Source organism: Alternaria ventricosa (assembly GCF_023758065.1).
Source record: "Alternaria ventricosa strain BMP 2768 chromosome Unknown scaffold_1, whole genome shotgun sequence".
Classification (NCBI taxonomy): domain Eukaryota; kingdom Fungi; phylum Ascomycota; class Dothideomycetes; order Pleosporales; family Pleosporaceae; genus Alternaria; species Alternaria ventricosa.
Genome location: NW_026055681.1, coordinates 2,224,469 through 2,238,146, shown reverse-complemented (window position 1 = coordinate 2,238,146; position 13,678 = coordinate 2,224,469). Strand labels below are relative to the sequence as shown.

The following is a 13,678-nucleotide window of genomic DNA, read 5'->3' as shown; positions in this document are numbered from 1 at the left end:
GACTGGCCGACTTTGGTCTGATCCGGCTTGGGCTGCCTGCAGGTGCTTGCTGTTCGCTCGTCACGCCCACCGCAACTCTCCACACACCCGTTCGCTTTTGTGCGTCGCCTGCACAGCGTCCTGAAGTTTTGCGAGAGCGTGAATGAGCCTGTGACCTGCGCGGCTGGCAGAAGGCAGATAAAATACCGCCCGCATGCCCTGGCTGGGCATGGCGAGAGGACGCGATGACCGGGCCACACGACACCGTGACGACGGCGAATATCTCGACGAGCGAGAGCGGAGGCACCGGCGCCGCCACAAATCCCGCGACCACGACAACGAACCCACAGCTTCCACACGCGAAAGGAGAGAGCGCCGACGGGCAGAGGAGGCAAGGAGACAGGCCGAGGTCGACATTGAGGACATCCGGGCGCGCAGAGAGTCCTACTACTCACGCAACGAGGCTGAGAAGAGGCGCGACCGCGATCGCGTGGTATCAGACAGCAAACGCACACCGGCCAAGGAAAAGCCACGGAGCAGCCGTGAGAAGGAGGTGCGACGGGACAGCACGCGGAAGCCAAAGAGAGCTGTGATACCTGATGACCACGACGACTTCGTCTTTGGCCGCCCCAAGTCCATGGGTCACGTTGAGGAAGTCCCTGTGCGACGAGCATCTGGGCGCAAGCGAAGCGAGGAAGGCGGCTCTTCTAGCAGGACTGCCTACACTCCGCATTCAGGTTCTGGATCTGCGTCAGTCCGCAGGGTCGAAGTTCCGCCATTGACCAGGTTAGTCCCGTCTCCACTTGTACACGTAGCTCAGCTAATGAGGGCCAGGAATTCATCTACACGCGAGCCAAAAGCACATACTTCGGCCAGAGAACGAGAGCCCAGGCCGACAGTACGACGCAGCAACACTGTCAAGTCGCCTCCCCCAACGCCACTCACCAGGACGCAGTCGGTCAAGGATGCTGCCCGTCGGAGCACCGGGGGCATCTTGTCAAGCTTCTTCTCCAAGGCGGCGCCTCCAGTTTCGCGAACGCCTTCGCGCAAGGCTGAAGAGAAAACGTTAGTATCCCCGTCACGTTACCCTTACAAAGCTAACCTCAATAGGGTCGACTGTCTCGTGTGCATGAACGATGACCTACCCATCACCAAGACCGTCAAGCTCGCATGTGGTCATCGCATGTGCTACTCGTGCCTCAAGCGCCAATTCACCCTTTCCGTAAAGGACCCTGCTCACATGCCACCACGATGCTGCACCTCAGAGCACATCCCATTGAAGTATGCCGACCGCCTCTTCGATGACAAGTTCAAGGTCCAATGGAACCGGAAGTTCCAAGAGTACACGACTGCCAACCGCCTATACTGCCCCACGAAAGGGTGTGGCCAGTGGATCAAGCCTTCCAAGATCAAGATGGACCCGACATACGGACGCAAGTACGCACGCTGCAGCACGTGCAACACCAAGGTCTGCGTACTCTGCAACAGCAAGTTCCACACGAAGCGCGAATGTCCCAAGGACGAGGAGACCAACCGCCTGGTAGAGATGGCCAAGGAGAAGGGCTGGCAAAGATGCTACAGCTGCAAGGCTGTAGTCGAGCTGAAGGAAGGTTGCAATCACATGACCTGGTACGTTCATTACATCACTCACATACAACACTATCTAACAACATCCCAGCCGCTGCACAGCACAATTTTGCATGGTCTGCGCCGCCCCATGGAAGACCTGCAACTGCCCCTGGTTCAACTACCAACACATCCCCGACGGCGACCAGCTCAACGACATGCGCGTCCCCTACCCGCAACAAGCCCGCTACGCCGACGTTGAAGTCATTGAAATCCCCGACGAGCCCTCGCCACCCCTCGCCCGCCGATCCAGCATCCGCACCCCACGCAACCGCAGCGAACGCGACCTCCCTCGACCCGAATCTCGCCGCCTGTCCGCTCACCTCCGCGACTCTCTGCACCTCAACCCCACGCCCACCGTCTCTTCCATCCGCCGCACCGAGCCCGAAGTGCAAATGTACGGCGTCGGCAATGCAGGTGGCCACCACATGAACGACTCGTACGCCATCCGCTCCATGCCCGCATCCGTTGCGCGCACCGCAGCCCGCACATCCACTCCACGCACGTCAACCCCACGTGGCGCCTTCTTTACCAGCAGCAGCAGCACACGCCGTGCTGCGCCCGCGCCTGCCCCCGTTGCCGCCCCTCGCGTTCGACCCGCATCCACACCTGTCGTCACCTCCTCCACCATGGCCGGTCTCTCTCGCGATGGCCGCAAGGTCGGCCAGAACCGTGTGGGCACCTGGCTCACTCACGTCCAAATCGACCCCGAAGCTACCAACACAGCTGCCCGGGATGTCGAGGTGGATGACTGGAGGTGCGATGGTACCATGATTGGTATCGACTAGATCATATCGCATTCTATTGCACACATAACGACCGGCGTTTTTTTGCTTTCGATCTGGGTTTTACATCTCCTTCTAGTCGTCACGCTTCCTCTTCTTCACTCAGCATCATTTCTGGGCTTTGCGTTTTTGGGATTTATACATCGGATTGTTCATTTTCTCTCTCGGTTATTGGGTTGGTCATTTTGAGCTTTGGGAATGTTTAGAGTTACCCTTCTCCCTCCTTTTATCTTTCGCGGGCGAAAAACCGCGGAAGGTTCTTTTTCTTTTGTGTGTATTAGTCGTGTTGATTAGCGGTTTTTGGATAGCATTTAGCCGGCAAGATACCCACCCTTTACGCCCTCGTTTAATCAGTTATTTTATTGAGTTAATGCTACTGTACTCTTTCTGTTCAACTTCAAAAGTGTTTGAGATTCTCTTGCTATTGGTGATGTAATGTGATGTAGTTTAGCGGGAGTTTGGAAAAGGTCAAAAAGTGTTTTGTCGTAGAGTACAGTAATGATATTGCTATCACGTCATCCTATTGCTACAGACCATTGGACAGTGTTTACACCAGTCTAATTCCAAATGCTGTATTGTTGAGTGTTAATAGGCCCACTGCAACGCAGTGAGTTGAAACACTTCTATCAAATACTTCCCAAACATGTTTGATAATTTAGACATCGTGTTTGAATATCAGCCCAACTATGTGTGCGAAGCCAAGACAACCATGAGGCTACCTAAATCTACGCCTCACACTAAGAAGTGACTGAGAAGTTCTGCAGCCTACACCAGGGTCGAACGTGCAGGTCAGGAAACATAGCAAGTCTTCATCTTCTTCGTCGATTGGAGTGCCTACGCCATCGCCCCTCAACTCCCCATCCTAATCGTAACCACCTCCCCGAGCAAGTAAGCCAAAGGAGATCCTCAGATCCACCTCGTCATCGTGAGGCGTATGCGTCGTACGTGGCACCAGCGCAATGGCTCCCACATTCGCTTGTCCTCTCGCTTGATATGTACAAAAAAAATGAGGCAGTGAGCAGAGAGGGGTAACGGACCTATTCTCCCAGCCCCCCTTCAACCCTGTACCCTGATCGTCTACTGAGCGGTGAAGCGCGTTGGAAGAGCAAAACATTGGCAAAAAGAATAGTTCGAAAGATCTCGAGCAAGCTCGAGCACGGTGATGTCCCCTTCGTGGATCGAACACGATACCTCCAGATTTAGTGACTGATGACTTCAGTCTGGCGCTCTCCCAATTGAGCTAAGGAGACGGTTTCTTGATGCAAGTTTGGCACACTGCAACAATTATATCGCGAGCAACAATGCTTCTTCAAGAGCTCCAATCGGCCAAGATCGCGAAATGGAACCTTTGCAATATGTCTCTGCCGTGTGTGGAGTTGAGGTCGTTGACTAAGAAAGATGACGGTTAGTGTACCGAGGCTCACCCATCGCAAGTCCACCAGCTCTACAGCATCACCCCCAACTTCTTTCCGCGCAAGAGCTCCCACACTACCACAACGCCGTCGCGCTCGTCCCCACACCGCTCCAACTCTTGCAAGATGCAACCTTCGCCCCTCGCGAACCCATTGGCGACCGTCGCCCAGCTCGAAACTTCCGGCTCCCAACTCGATGGCATCCCACCCACACTCGAAGACTCCATCCGCTTCGCCGGCGCGCGCCTCACCCAAGCCGCCGGCATCCTGCTGCGCCTTCCACAAGAAGTAATCGCGCAAGCCATCGTAATCTTCATGCGCTTCTGGCTCGGCCCCGAAGGCGGCAGTCTCGCTGAATTCGGCGCAGAACAAGTCTCAGCCGCGTCGCTGTACCTCACCACGAAGCTCTCCGCATACCCAAAGTCTGCGCGCAGTCTTGTGAATGTATACGCGTATCTCGATTCGCTGCCGGCGACGTACTTCGATCTTGAACAGCTGCAGAAAACGGGCGAAGACGCAAAGGGATACTACGTCAGCGAGGGGACATACGAGCGCCGTCGCGCAACGCTGTTTACAACCGAACAACGCATACTACGTACCCTGGGTTTCAACACGCACGTCCAACTGCCCTACACACTATGTATTACATACATGCAAGCCCTCGACATCTTCAGCCACCCACGCGCCTCCGAACTCGCCAAACGCGCAATGGCGCATCTCAATACCGCGCTCTTGAGTCCACAGTGCCTTTACCTGACGCACCAGCCGCATGAGTTGGCGACGGCGGGAATTTATCTTGCGGCGAGGGAGACGGGGATCAAGATGCCCGAGTGTGAGTGGTGGGAGGTGTTTGATACGGAAAGAGAGGTACTGGGTTTCCTGTGCGTGGGGTTGTTGAGCTTGGAAGGGTGGGTGAGGAGTGAGAAGGAGAGGTGGGAGGGAGGGAAGGTGCCTATGAGTGTTGAGGGGGTGGAAGCGGAGGTTAGGCGGAGGAAGGATGAGGAAGCCGATGCTTGAAGAATCATAACATGGCATGTGATTCATGGTCAATCGACTCTCGGACCGTTGAGCGCCATCTCGTTTGCTCTCACCTTGGACCTCATCGGACATCGAACATGGACGCTGCACACCTCGCGTCGCCTCTCTACACGGCTCTCGAACATGCATGACGAACGTCGGAAGTGACACACTGTTCGCGACGTTGCGCAAAGTTCTGGAAAACACCATATCTTCACGATGTTTCTCGTACGCAAACAAAGCGTGGGCTTGAAGAGTAAGGCGACCGTACGGGGCAATCCGATATATTCCCGTCACTGCTGTCGATGAACACTTATATCGTATCGACATGGCATCGAGAGTGACACCGATTCAGAAGAGCGTGATGCCGTTTGAGGACTTCCTGAGGTGGAAGAATCACGGCGATATTGAAGTGCGGTACGATCGGTTCGTGAACGATAATGGGTATGAGCAGCGCATCACCCGTCTACCGTCAAGTTTGGGCAGCCAACAGAAAGGGTCTTCACATACGGAAGCTGCAAAGCACCAAAGTGCGCCTGCACGGCTAGAGGGAACATATGAAGGCTTTAGCATCGAAAGAACTACGAAAGCCATCATGAACGACGAGCCACTCGACAGCGTTGAGAACCATGACTTTGTACTCGGTCCTCGCAGTAATCTCGTGAGGCTGAGTCGCAAAGCTGCTGTGAAGCGGAACAGCACGAAACAGAGAAGGATCGAGACTGAGAGACACGACAGCACGATGCAGAGCACCCACGTCCGCGCGAAGACTTCTTCCAACGTTCCAGCTATCCGAATCATTGGGAGCACGCCACCTATGTTACGCCGCTTTAGCTTCGACGAAACACCGAGTGAGCTCTCGTTTAGCCTCAGCAAGCTCTCTAATTCACCTGATTTCGAAGATGTTCCGCTCAGCCCTGTGGCCGGTCCAGAGCTCGTTAAATCGCCTCAACCGCAGCTACCTGCCCAGGAACAGCAAAACCATCGAGCGGCCAGGGAGGAGCGGGAGGAAAATATGGGAAACCAAGAAGTGGAGCAACAGCAACGCCATGTTCCGACGACTTTTGATCAGATATTGGGGGAGAAGAAGATTCCTACCGCATTGTTGTAGATATTGGAGGAGAATGAGTGACGTGAATGAAGGAGATGTGGAAGAAGATGGATACGAAAGCTTAATCATCTGGCAATAGCAAACATCATCTTGGGCCGAGCGGGACACATCACCCTGAAATCAGTTCCACGCTGTTTATCAACACGTGCCCGAATTCAAACGCAATTTCACAACGCAATCGTTTGCTACACTGTACATCTTCACCTCAAGTTTCTTCATCACCACCGCAACAGCTGGGTGAGACCATGACCTTCTCGAAGTGAGCCATTGTAGCATCAACACAATGTGTTGTTCCTCTAACCCAAACCTTCACACTACATTGAACCATCGCCAGATACAACCTGTAATACCCAGATTTCCATATTGATATACAGTTGATACCCATCAAGCTCCTCCTCTTCAGACAGAGCGGAAATAGCTCACCACCCATAGACACAGCTATGCCACGCGCCCTAGTCGCCCTACCAACAGGAGCCCAAGCATCATGGCTCGACATGCTCCCTTCCTTCCCTCTACCTAAGCCTAAGCGCCAACCCCGTGCAACCCCCCAAATGCTGCACCGCATTTCCGCTCTCCACCACTCCCTCTCTATCATAAAACACTCCCTCATAACCCGCACACACATGCACAACCTCTACCGCACCCTCGGCGCCTACTGCCTCACCTGCACTCCCCTCTCCACGCGCGGCCGTTGCGGTCCCACATGCCCCCTTCTCCGTCCCTATACTTCCAGTTGTGCGTTTTACGGCGCCGTGGAGGCGGATAAGGGATGGGTGAGGCAGTTAGTTGCTGATAAGGCGAAGTATAGGGAGGTTGTTGGGGATATGCAAACTAGGGGTACGGCGGTTTATGCGGCTACGGTTGCGAGGTGGGAGAGGGTGGTGGGGAAATTGAGGGAGGAGTGTGAGGTGCCGAGTGAGAGGTGGGAGAAGGAAGGGTGGCCGAGTGGGAGGGGGAATGAAGGGGAGGGTACAATTACATTTGAAGAGGGTTGGAGGTTTGAGCGGGCTTGGGGCAGGGGGATGATGGTGGGTGGGGATGGGGGTGCGGCGCCTGAGGTGAGAAGTTTGGTTTTGAGAGGGGTGAAGAGGAAGTTTGAAGATTGTGATGATGAGAATGATAAAGATGGGGAGGGTAGGAAACGTGTCAAATGTGCGTAGCAGGGTACTAGTAAGTTTACTTGGTACAACTTCATCGACTCAACGATACATATATCTGGCTCCCGCAGTCCAACCTGTTCCTCAGAAGTGCGCGATGGACTTAGTGTTCTTTCGATGCTCCCGAAGCAGAACCACAAGCTCGTTGTCATCAGGGAGGCGCCTCATCAATGCTCTTGCTGGCGTCCCGAACGAGTCGCCTTTGTCGGGGTTGGCACCATGCTCCAGTAGCCATTTAGCTGTCTCGTATCGCTTCCGGCGGAGAGCACAGTGTAGTGGTGTGCCTTCGCGTCCGCAACATTCGTCTGGAATAGGTGGTCCACTGTCCATACTGTGGATGTCGAGGCTTAGCTCTGCGACAAGGTACTCAAGCATTGGAATTCTGTTGTCGCTTGTACTACCCGCTGCACGGTGGAGCGGTGTAGAGTTGGATAGCACAGCACCATGAGCGAGCAAAAGAGCGAATATCTCTGAGCTACAGTTTGCGGCTGCGCTATTGAGTGTGTGGCCACAGTTGGATATGGGACGCATATTCATCGCTGGCGCTGTTATCTTCTTCGGTGGCCCGAGGTTGGGGTTCGCTCCTAGTTTGAGGAGCAGTCGAATGCTCGGTTCGTCGTTCTCTTGAACAACGAATCTAATTCCAATAAGCTAGTTAATGTGGTTGCAGTTGCCTTGCAGACTTACAGGAGGAGAGTAGCACCGCGGGCTACGCTGGTGTTGACGTCGTAACCAGACTCTATCAACCATTTCACTGTTTCGTGGGATCTGGATGCAAGATGCACTGTGCGCGTATCCCATTTGGCACCTACTTCAAGCAGCTGGCTGGCTAAGGCGAGATGTCCGCGTTCAACAGCTCGGTTGAGACCATATGTCAACATCCCAAGCTCGCGATCCGGTGCCAGTTGTAAGGCAATGGCCGCGTCATTATCCTCGCACGACTGCAGAAATACTGGGTAGTATGGGTCGTTTTCCGAGTTCTTGGTAATAGCACGTGCGGCATGCGGCGGCATGGTGAAATCAGGTGGTGGTGCACAGTGTGCCCAGGTGAGGAACGAAGCGGGGTGGTGAGATCAAGCGACGGTTTCGATTGCTCAGTCGCGATCGCGATATAAATACATCTGACTGGCCCCCCGAAGGATTGCCGACTTCATGCGGCGTATGCGGCGTACTGTTTCAGATACTACCCAAACATGATGGATGGCCATCTGGGGTCGCCATGGGGCTAGCGCCGGACTCGTGGTCGTCCGTGCGGCCTGTAAGTAGCAGTCGCACTCATCCTCGTCACCTTCGAATCGCTTCCTTCTGTTCAACATCGATATCTCCCTCTCCTAACTCGACCACTTCATCTAGTGGATTCGCATTTGAAGTACACCTGGCATTGGTACAGCAACGTCAGACAAGTCACAAACATGTTGAATTGCATCGTCAAATCAGCCCCCATGGCCATCAGCGTCTGGTCCAGGTAGAGTATGACGCTACGCCACGGGCCAAAACCTCTTCGGAGACCAAACATCCGTGTATTTCCTTGCTTGGATTCGCTGACCGATCTGACAACATCGCACCTGCGCAATACCGCTGCTTCGCGGCGCAGAAATGGACAGCGAAACGCAAGGCGGAATACAGGTCCTGAGTCCCGATTTTAGAACATCAACGACAATCCTTTGCAAGCGCTTCGGACATGTAAAAAACTACTACATGGATGGTATGCAAGATTATCTAAATTGGACTGTAGGTAGATGAAAGCGCAAGCACGCTGACCATCCAGATGACACATAAAGCTGTACAAAGATCATGATTCTAGGAGCTTTCAAAGTACTCTCCCCATCGTTCCTTTCTTCCTGCATCACTACGTCGTCATGAAACTCCTACACCGCGGTAATGCATTTGCTTTACTTTTCTCCCATTCGGCATTCATCGAGGCACAAATCAGTACGGGTACCGGAAGCAGCAGCGTGATCTTCCAGAGTGAGGCCCCATTCCCGGTGCCGGCCAACAGCACAAGCACCCCTATCGTCAAACCTTCCACTCCACTCAATGGACCACATACGACGGCTTCCTCGAGCCTTTCGTTCACTAGTCTCTCTTTGGCGACGCAGACGAACGATACCGTCGTGTATACCAGCACAATTGCATCTTCGTCGAAGGCCTCAACTGGAGGACTTACTACTTCTCCCCAACCTTCCGGCCCCCCTTTAGTCTCGTCTATCACTTCGTCTTACACTCCATCTCCAGTCACGTCGAGTACTGCCACGTTTCCACCAGCGGTATCTAGTGCTAGCAATATAACGACTATATCAAGTTCCTCTACGGGAGTTACAACCAGTGGTGATACAAGCCTCTATTCAACCGTACAGCCTACTGTAGTCAGTTCAGCGTCCAACACTGCCTCAACAATACTCGAAACATCAAATAGCCCAGTACTTCCTCCCGGAATCACCATTCCTCCTTTGCCAGTAACTACCTTGGTACCCACTGGAACCGAAGTCCAGTCGAGTGCGTCGGATCTATCCATAGCCATCTTGGGTGTTTTTCCTATTCTCCAAAACTGGATAGAAGATCCTGTCGCTCATGTCACCGAGGTGACCGACGAGCTGGACAATATCATACCCGACGCAGTTGGCTTCTTGGCCAAGCTACCAAAGCCAACAGACGGAGTTGAGCCATGTGGGTCTGGAAAACGCCGAAGAAGCGAACGAAATCATGAATTGCACGATGTTCTCAGTGAGCGCGATTTACTCGGCGGGTTGTTCAAGACAGCATTCTCGCTCGTCAACTGTGTCATCAACACTACCAACAAGGTGAAGGATGCAGTTATCGGCGGAACGACAGCCGCAGTGGATACTGTCAAGGGCTTACAAGATGACCTCAAGCCGTTGCTCGATGCTCTCAACGAAATGGTTCCAGACGAAGCCTTTGAGCCCTCTGACTCAGTGTCAGAGACTGAAGAACCTACGCAGACTTCCTCCTCTACATGCACTCTAACGACCGTTAGCAACTGCGACATTGCGTGTACAGCGACTGCAACTACGACCAAAGGAGGGCCAAACAAGCGGGCGCAAGGTGATGTCTGCACCACAGTATGCGGTGCACCCATCACCAAATGCGATGTTACTGGTTCCACTTCTTCATCCACGGTTACGTCTACAACAACGGCTACTAGACAGAGATGTGCCCCCGAATGCGACAACTGTAATGGAAAGGTGCGAAGATTGGCGACTAGCGTACCTGCACCGACCGAATTTCCCACAGCTTTTGAAAGCATTGCTATCTCCTCAACCACGACCATTGCTGTATCGCACTTCCGCAACCCTCAGTTGAGCGCGGAAGGGCTTGCACCAGTGGAAACCGGCCACCCTACTAGTCATGTCTCGAAGCGAAGTCTTTCGAGCCCGTATGGGCCTGAACACAACGGTATGTGACTTGTCTCATAGCTGGTTGTATCCTTTTAAAGCTATTGGAAGCTACTGACATGCATCGCCCATATGTAATACTCAGCTTCCACTGACGTCGACTAACGCTTTCAGGCGATGTTGGGGCATGGCTCCTTGATCAGATTGAGGATAGCCTTAACCCTTACGGCTCTCTTGAACAGGGCCGAGGAACGACTGGGCTGACGTTCCCACTGGAAGATACAGCGGACGATTGGCACCTGGTCAACCTATGGGGTTGCACATCCGTCGTGGTCATCTCCCGCAAACGCATGTTTCTTACCCACATCTGGGAAAAACCTTCCATGGAACAGCCACAGCTTTTCCAAAGTGAGGTATTGGATGTTCTCCGAAATGGTAGTCCGGAGTTTCCCCACGGTCTTACAGTTTTCACTGTGCCCGGCGAAGGCTTCGAAAACATTGCAGAGAACAAAGTACGTGCGTTCATCATTACGCCGTATAGAGATTTCGCTATCAACCCGGCCAGCGACGACATTAACTATCCATACGAAGTGGACAAGATCAAAAATCTGTTAAACAACATCCTTGGACGGAATGACGCAGTAATTATACCCTACTTTCCGGCTGAGGAAAATAATCGGGATCAGACGACCCCGAAAGGCAAGATCTACATTCAATATGACCCCATGACAGCCGCTCTCGTATCAGCAGAAGGCGGTTGCAATCAGCAGCAAGTTGCGGCGATAGAGCTTTGGTTTGAGGATGCTCCCACCTACCGTTATAGAGACACATGGCAGCCATTCCCAGATCAGGTTGTGCAGGCAAAGAAACGGTCCGTCGCATCCAGTGGTAAAGACCTGCGCTTGCTCAGAGGAAGAGAGGTGACGGATGCGGACGAAGCAGAGTGGAAAGAGTACGAGGCTTTGATGAAACGTCAAGATGGCGACACTTGTGCTCGACCTAGCAACAGCTTGTCGGTATCACCGGTATCATCCATCGCATCACCAGCTTCGACTGCGCCTACTCCGTCCACCCTCCAGACAACGGTCAGGCCGTCATTGAGCGACTCAACCGGCGAAAGCTCAAGCCCACCGCCCTCGTCGATAGCCACATCATCACCAACTTCAAAGTCTTCTTTGGCGACGGATACTCCGTTTCTTACGTGGACACCGGCACAGCCTAGTACGACAAAATCACCATCAGCAGCGCCCAAGCCATCTTCTACATCGCAATCTCCACCACCACCTCAAACCGAGCCTCCGACAAAGGCATTATCGGTGAGCTTTCGGAACACAAAAAGCAATGGCGAAGACTACAACAACTGGACCTTCTTCGAGATCAAACCTAACACCCAGGCCGATGGCTGCAGCGTACCCATCCTCAACGATGTCTCGCGGCAATGGTCCGATGCCTCAGCACTGTCAAACCCGCCGTGGCCGCACGGCACTTTCACTATGCCACTATTTGGCGAAGAGGACTGCGAATACCTGAGTGATGGGTCCAATCCGGGTGTGCTCCATTGTCCTAGCATGGGTCAAGGTAAGACGGTCGGGTGTAAAAAGGCTGATGAGAAGGACGATGTTGATGATATCACGGATTGTCAATATCCGGGGCTAGAGAGGAAGGTTCGTGTTGTTGTTTATTGTGAGTGGTAAGATAGCTCATTCTTGGAACTACGAGTCTTTTGTGCATATACCTGCGACTGTCGTACCATTAGTGATGGCTCGCTGCTCGCTCCGCGTTATCGCAGGCCATTGGCATGTGTTCGGCTACTGCAGAAGAGACGCTTGAGATGCAATGCGCCTCTCCGTCACCATAACAGGCTTCAAAGTCCCCCAAACAAGGTCTTATCTACACTAAACAGCGGCTGAAGTGCAACATCGTGTGAATGGCTGGTGTTTGAGAGGCTAGCTGATCGTCGCTGCGGCACTGCAGATGTGGTTATGCGAGCCTCCTGTGACGTGCGTTGCGGCTGGAAGCTTAGCACTTGAGGAAACCATGACGTCAACAACGAGCTTGGACTTATTGCAGCTCTAGACCCTACGTTTGGCGGGCAACCTCAACTTTGAACTACACACCTCACAACACAGGAATCTTTGTCGGTTTCAATTGCATCTCACCAATTCACATCATGAGCTTCCTACGACCCATGTCAATGCTGCGCTCGGCAGCACTACGGCCCGCAGCCCTCTCGGCGGCTCCCCGTGCCCGCGTCCAAGTTCGTTTCGCGACATCAGATTACGGCTCTGGTAAGGGCAACCCAGCTGGAGAGAAGCCCGAGAAGCAGGGCGCCAACCCCAGCGAGAACCTCGAGCACCCCGGCCCCGCACCTCCCAAGGTCGCCCAGGGCAAATCTTCGTCGTCGCCGAACAAGGACAGCAACGCCAGCCAGAATGACTCTCCCAAGCCTACATCCGAGTCACCGGCTCCTAAGAGCTCTTCCGGCAAGCGCGAGTTCTCGACATCGGCCCGCCAGATGACGGACAACAAAGAGCCAGCCGTCAAGCAGGGCCAAGACAACAAGCCCTCGCCCAACGAAGTCAAAGGTGCGAAACCCAAAATACTCAACGAAAACCCCCCGGCTTCTGAAGAGCAGAGCGAGGACGTCAAGCAACACAACAAGGACATGGATAACAGGGCGGAACAGGCGCATGAGAAGGTCAGCAACGAAGAGGCAGAGAAGGACAAAGTCCCCGGCGGCTTCTGGAAAGGTATGTCATAGCTTGACGAAGGGCATTATGCAGGTTGCTAACACATTTACAGGTGAAGGTGGACGAAGCGGCTCCGAAGGCGTACGAGGATAAGCAAGGGGCGGGTGAATATTCGGACAACATAAGCATGGTGTACAATTAGCTGGAATTGACTCGCGGAAGTCTCCTGAAATGTACAACATCTATCAAATATAAGCTATCAGAGATATTGCGTCTTGTGTTATCTATCCATCGTCGGGGCGCTGAAAGTAGACTTGGTTTCACAAGTTTTGTGCATGTTTGGGGATGACGTAGGGGGCTAGCGTGTGGATCGCCCCCGCATTTGTCGACGTGATGGGATTTTTTTGAAATGCCATCGCGACACAACGCCCGGCAGAGGGGCGCTATTTCGCATGACTTGTGCCACGATGATGCTCTCTGCCTTTCTAAACAAGAGTGACAGGCCATGGAGCTCTCTTACTGCGAAAACGTCAAGCATATGCAGGGCC

The 13,678-nt window shown here is 53.5% G+C and overlaps 6 protein-coding genes and 1 non-coding gene across 7 annotated transcripts; 5 read left to right on the top strand and 2 right to left on the bottom strand.

The window, feature by feature from the left end:
* Positions 1-193: 193 nt before the first annotated feature.
* On the top strand, positions 194-2,393 carry J4E93_000778 (uncharacterized protein; the record flags this gene model as incomplete). Its single annotated transcript, XM_049338736.1, has 4 exons — positions 194-765; positions 814-1,044; positions 1,090-1,608; positions 1,658-2,393. The coding sequence occupies 4 exons, from the start codon at positions 194-196 to the stop codon at positions 2,391-2,393; spliced, it is 2,058 nt and encodes a 685-aa protein (XP_049204621.1).
* Positions 2,394-3,553: 1,160 nt separating this feature from the next.
* J4E93_000777 lies at positions 3,554-3,640 on the bottom strand. The gene has a single exon. It is a non-coding gene; the product is annotated as a tRNA-Phe (tRNA).
* A 288-nt stretch (positions 3,641-3,928) lies between these two features.
* On the top strand, positions 3,929-4,819 carry J4E93_000776 (uncharacterized protein; the record flags this gene model as incomplete). The annotated part of the gene is made up of 1 exon (XM_049338735.1): positions 3,929-4,819. One exon carries the CDS (start codon positions 3,929-3,931, stop codon positions 4,817-4,819), a length of 891 nt encoding a protein of 296 aa, XP_049204620.1.
* Positions 4,820-5,147: 328 nt separating this feature from the next.
* On the top strand, positions 5,148-5,930 carry J4E93_000775 (uncharacterized protein; the record flags this gene model as incomplete). The annotated part of the gene is made up of 1 exon (XM_049338734.1): positions 5,148-5,930. The coding sequence occupies one exon, from the start codon at positions 5,148-5,150 to the stop codon at positions 5,928-5,930; it is 783 nt and encodes a 260-aa protein (XP_049204619.1).
* Positions 5,931-7,171: 1,241 nt separating this feature from the next.
* Positions 7,172-8,100, bottom strand: J4E93_000774 (uncharacterized protein; the record flags this gene model as incomplete). The annotated part of the gene is made up of 2 exons (XM_049338733.1): positions 7,172-7,724; positions 7,775-8,100. The coding sequence occupies 2 exons, from the start codon at positions 8,098-8,100 to the stop codon at positions 7,172-7,174; spliced, it is 879 nt and encodes a 292-aa protein (XP_049204618.1).
* An 846-nt stretch (positions 8,101-8,946) lies between these two features.
* On the top strand, positions 8,947-12,134 carry J4E93_000773 (uncharacterized protein; the record flags this gene model as incomplete). The annotated part of the gene is made up of 3 exons (XM_049338732.1): positions 8,947-9,019; positions 9,509-10,150; positions 10,615-12,134. The coding sequence occupies 3 exons, from the start codon at positions 8,947-8,949 to the stop codon at positions 12,132-12,134; spliced, it is 2,235 nt and encodes a 744-aa protein (XP_049204617.1).
* Positions 12,135-12,610: 476 nt separating this feature from the next.
* On the top strand, positions 12,611-13,283 carry J4E93_000772 (uncharacterized protein; the record flags this gene model as incomplete). Its single annotated transcript, XM_049338731.1, has 2 exons — positions 12,611-13,190; positions 13,243-13,283. 2 exons carry the CDS (start codon positions 12,611-12,613, stop codon positions 13,281-13,283), a joined length of 621 nt encoding a protein of 206 aa, XP_049204616.1.
* Positions 13,284-13,678: the final 395 nt, after the last annotated feature.